The sequence below is a fragment of the Penaeus monodon genome, chromosome 29 (assembly GCF_015228065.2).
Source record: "Penaeus monodon isolate SGIC_2016 chromosome 29, NSTDA_Pmon_1, whole genome shotgun sequence".
NCBI classification, from domain to species: domain Eukaryota; kingdom Metazoa; phylum Arthropoda; class Malacostraca; order Decapoda; family Penaeidae; genus Penaeus; species Penaeus monodon.
Window position 1 is genome coordinate 29,125,985 of NC_051414.1, and position 4,613 is coordinate 29,130,597.

At 31.2% G+C, this 4,613-nt stretch overlaps 1 protein-coding gene across 1 annotated transcript in view; it reads right to left on the minus strand.

The window, feature by feature from the left end:
* Positions 1–3,863: 3,863 nt before the first annotated feature.
* LOC119592119 (myotubularin-related protein 8-like) overlaps positions 3,864–4,613 on the minus strand; it is a 99,568-nt gene continuing 98,818 nt past the window's right edge. The window contains exons 16-17 of the mRNA XM_037940940.1: positions 4,457–4,588; positions 3,864–4,013 (exon numbers count right to left, since the gene is read on the minus strand). Coding sequence (XP_037796868.1) covers positions 3,864–4,013; positions 4,457–4,588 — 282 coding nt within the window. The remainder of the gene's footprint in view (positions 4,014–4,456; positions 4,589–4,613) is intronic.

Here is a 4,613-nt window from a genome sequence, read left to right on the forward strand (position 1 = left end):
ATGAAGTTACTATTTAACTTGAGAATTTAGTGATGACCATCAAGCAGAGACATTTGAAAAATAAATCCAGTATTCACAGATATACATATATAGAGGCATATCCCCAGATTATAAAGGTTAATTACAAAGATCTGATGATACATAGTGTGAATTAAGGGATTATAGAATAAACAGAGACAAATGAAATACTTCGAAAATACACATAAATATTATTCATTGAGTTTTGAAACTGCAAAGCTAGAGTGGTAACATATTTATAACATGAGTATTGCTCTACATGTGTTTCACTTCATTGAAGAAATACAGACATTCACATTTTAGAAATTTGATATTTGAGATGGGTCTTCGTTGTTGTTTTATAATAATTTTGATGTATAATGACCCTATAAACACTGTTTTGCAGTTAAATAATCAAATATTCTTTATCATATTTAAGCACTTATCTTTTGTGGATTCCTACAAACAGATGAGTCTTATTTGACAGCTGTAAAACTGAAGCAGTGATATTCACTTCTAAATATGCTCGGTTCTTTTCTTTTCTTCATCTACAAAATGAATAACAGAGTTCATGACTTTTTCAACAATAGATACAAGCTGACAACACAGAACACTTACATAAGAGGCTCAAATTCATACAGCAACTCTTTATTTTTTTATCACGGCACTTCCGTACCTTTGTACAGTGACCCATAGAGGATCTCGCTTCAAGTTATATTATGAAATCTGACTATAGAGATATGATAAAATGTATTGATTATTGTATACTTACTATCAAAAAAGAAAAGAAAATGTATATGTATTGAAACAGATAATATTTGCAAGATGAAATATCATGCAAAAATATTTTGGGTTATGTATGAAATATTAACACTCCAGAAAAGAGGTTTTGTATAGAAATACTACACAAAAATGACAGGGTCTGCATACAAAAGAAGTCTTTGGATATGTTGAATACAAACTAGTTATTATCATACACTCAAAATAATAACAGTGATAGTAATTATCATTTACTTTTTCAAGTTTTCAGCTATTATTTTCATCCTTGACTATTTATCTTCAAGTCTTATGGAGTATAACATTTTAAGTTCATACCAATTTGTTCTCATATGCCACACTAATGTTCTACAGATATTATAATACTCTTTGCTACCAAGAATCTGATCCATATTAAACATTATCAAATAGTGAAGTTTTTACTATTTTAAGAGAGTATTTTGAGTTCATTGATTATTCTCTTAAATTTTCAATGCCATATTCTAACCTCACACCAATACACTGGACACTAAAAAAATAGTGTATATTATGCAGGACATTTTACCTGTATGGTGGTAACCAATTTAGTATTGCAAAGAAAAAAAAATCAAGGAAAATATTCTTTGCTTCAATCTGTTTCAGAGTCGAAGGACAATCTCAAAAAGGAAAATACACATGCATATATGAATTACACAACCACCTGAACCAAAGTATGCTTGTGTGAATATATCTAATATCTAAGTGAAAACTGTAATCCTTGTAGTACCATTATTATACACAAACAAAAGAAGGTATAAAATTATAGTAAAGCACTTAAAAAGGAGATTTTATATGAATACTAATTAAAAACCTCATTTCAATTTTTTGTGTAGTCCATCTAGATATTTTCAAGTACAGAGAAGAACCCAAAATTTTGTTTTGGGATTTACAACACCATGCTTTGAACTCAACTGTGATACTTTGTGGAATTTCACCAGTACATGGTATGTGAACACTACTCATTGCAGACATTATTTCAAAATAAATAAACTAAAAGATCATGAGCAAACAATCAAAGAATATAAATCATATGACATTATAATCAGCTGTTGTACACATGTCTTATAGATGGTTATTAAATAACCAAATACTCTATAATGATGGCAGAATACTCTAGCTACTGTATACTAATTACACTGCATGTGGCATCATGCACAAGTCTGGGTTTGCTATTCCTCGGTTGTGTATCACAATGCACACTATCACAGGGGAAGCCACAAATTGTAGCATAAAGGTAGTTGGCCACTGAGGGCAAGATTTCATTACTTATGGGAGGTGTAAGGTGGGGTCATTATCACCTACTTGAGATGCTAGATCTAGAAAAAAAATCATTTGTTTAATGTCTGGTTATTATGTATTTACAGACAGCCTTGATAAAAATCTAAAGCTTACTTCTCTGCAGAGGATCATTGAATAGTTAATCTTGGAATCAACACTGATCTACTTACCTGAAAGTTATTCAGACAATTCAGTCATAGATTGTGGTTGTTTCACTGTTAACTATAATCACCAGGACTTGAAATGAGAATAGGTGGGATGTCTCAGTAATAGATACTAGACAAATATATATTCATTGTTCAGTTGCTAGAGACCTAAACTGTGGATAAAACAGCCAAGATTTGATCATCAATAAAATTTTGCATTCCTACTGATAGGTATTATGCACCATATCATATGTGGAAAGTAAGTGTTCTGAATAAACAAACACAGGTATAAGATATCTTGAATCCTCTGTTCTATAAAGAGACTCTTCTCTGCTTTCATTGTCTTTCATGATCAAGCTTACAAGATTAGGGCTGTCAGTGATTATCAATATGGAAAAAATGAGTGCAAGGAGTTATTAAACATAAACTTAAATTATGTTTAAAGAATTACCTGTATTGTGTTCTTAATAGTCTATACATAGGATTAAAAACTACAAAATTAGTAATTATTTCTGAGCAAGATCTACAGTGAAGTATATTGAAAAAAAAAAAATTACTATACCACAGAGAGAGCAATGAACAAGAAATATACTTAACAAGGTAACAGTACCTTTTCATATTACTAAACCAAACTGGTAGTGTGACTAGCCACATTCAAGAGTTACATTTTAACTTTGACAGGATAATGTTAACCACTTGATTCTACACTAGACAGATACAGATAACCAGTTGTAACAACCTCTACTGAAAAAAATGTTATAAAACCTTTGATATTATCAATGGCCAATGCAAAACTTTTTAGAAAACCCTTTTCCTTCAGTACACTGGGAAAATCACAACCGATGAGGAGCAGCTCTTCTCTGATAAACAAAGGAAAAAATATCTTATTATCTGGAAATGTTATATGGAGGAAATAAAATGACTTGGCTGCTCCTGAAACCTAAAATATAGATTCTACCAATAAAGAAATAAAAACATGCATATCATTTACTACAAATAATCTATATTTGATTATGTCAGCATCAAAGTGCTAAATCAATATACAAGTTCACATGAACAGATTTATTCCATGTCACATTCATGATGGCTCTCTGCAACATAATGGAAAATCACAGTGGAAATTTTCTATATATAGAAAAGGTCAAATTTACTAGAATGGGTTCAAAAATAATTGTGTTCTTAGGCACTCGATATTCATAAGTAATCATACATTATTTTTCTAAAAGCAAAATGATTCTTGATAATAGCCTCCATGAATTACATGATTAGTGAATAACCTGTTCATCAAATTTAGCTCCTCTGACTCAAAGATTCTTAACTTTCCAATCAAAATTATTAGAAAAGAGATGCAAAAGTAATGCATAAACACCATACTATCCTATAGTCTGGACAGTTAAAATTTACGATACATTTGTGATTAACAATACCCTGAGAAGGTAAAACCCATAACCTCCTCTAATATTCCCTGCATCAAAATTCCTGTTGGTCACCCCAACAAATTTCATACTATGTGAAAAAAATAAGAAGAAAATAGATCTGATGTTACATCAAAATTCCTCATTCATCACAAAATATACAGTAGAAAATAGCAACAACTTTGAGGCCACATTATCAAAGATCCACAGTGTCAATAGCAACCACAATTATCTATGGGGTGTCAACGGAGATGGAACGAGTGACATCCTTGTAGCAGGGTCGGCAGACGGGTACAGGCTGCTGGCTCAAGTGACCAGGCAGCGCTGCCTTCTTGTCAATGCATCTTGTGCAGAAGACTTCTCCACATCGCCAACAGTGGTACTATGAGAAAGAGGGAGAAAAATGTATTCTAGTACTCATAATACTCCTAAAAATTGTGTGGAAAAAAAAATTAATCAAATTGTAATATAAATTCAAAAATGTAACATGCACACTATTCAACCAAGCAAGGTAATTAAGATGACTTGTAATTAATCTTGATGTCCACAGGTTATTAATTATATTACATTTTTGTATATCTAGTGAACAAAAATAAAAAATACAAATTGTCTATCTATCTATTCTACACACCAAAAAAGCAGCAGATATAATTGTCCTCCTTTCAAAAACAATAGAATTTCAATACTTAACTTTCCTTTTAATCCAAAAATCCCTCTCTAGTACAAACTACATCAATTTCCAAATAATTCTCATAGTCCTCTAATAATTTAACTTCATTCTTAGAAATCTTTACCAATGATAAAAAACAAGTACTAATCACTAACCTTACGACTGAAGTGATCAAAGGGAGTTGAACAAGAACATTCTCGAACATTTCTGAAGGTCTTCCAATCCAGGGCTACAGAAGTGATTTCAGGTGAAAGAATTCTCGTAGATTGATAAGTGGACAACTGGTTCTGTTGAGAAAGAAATAATAAATTA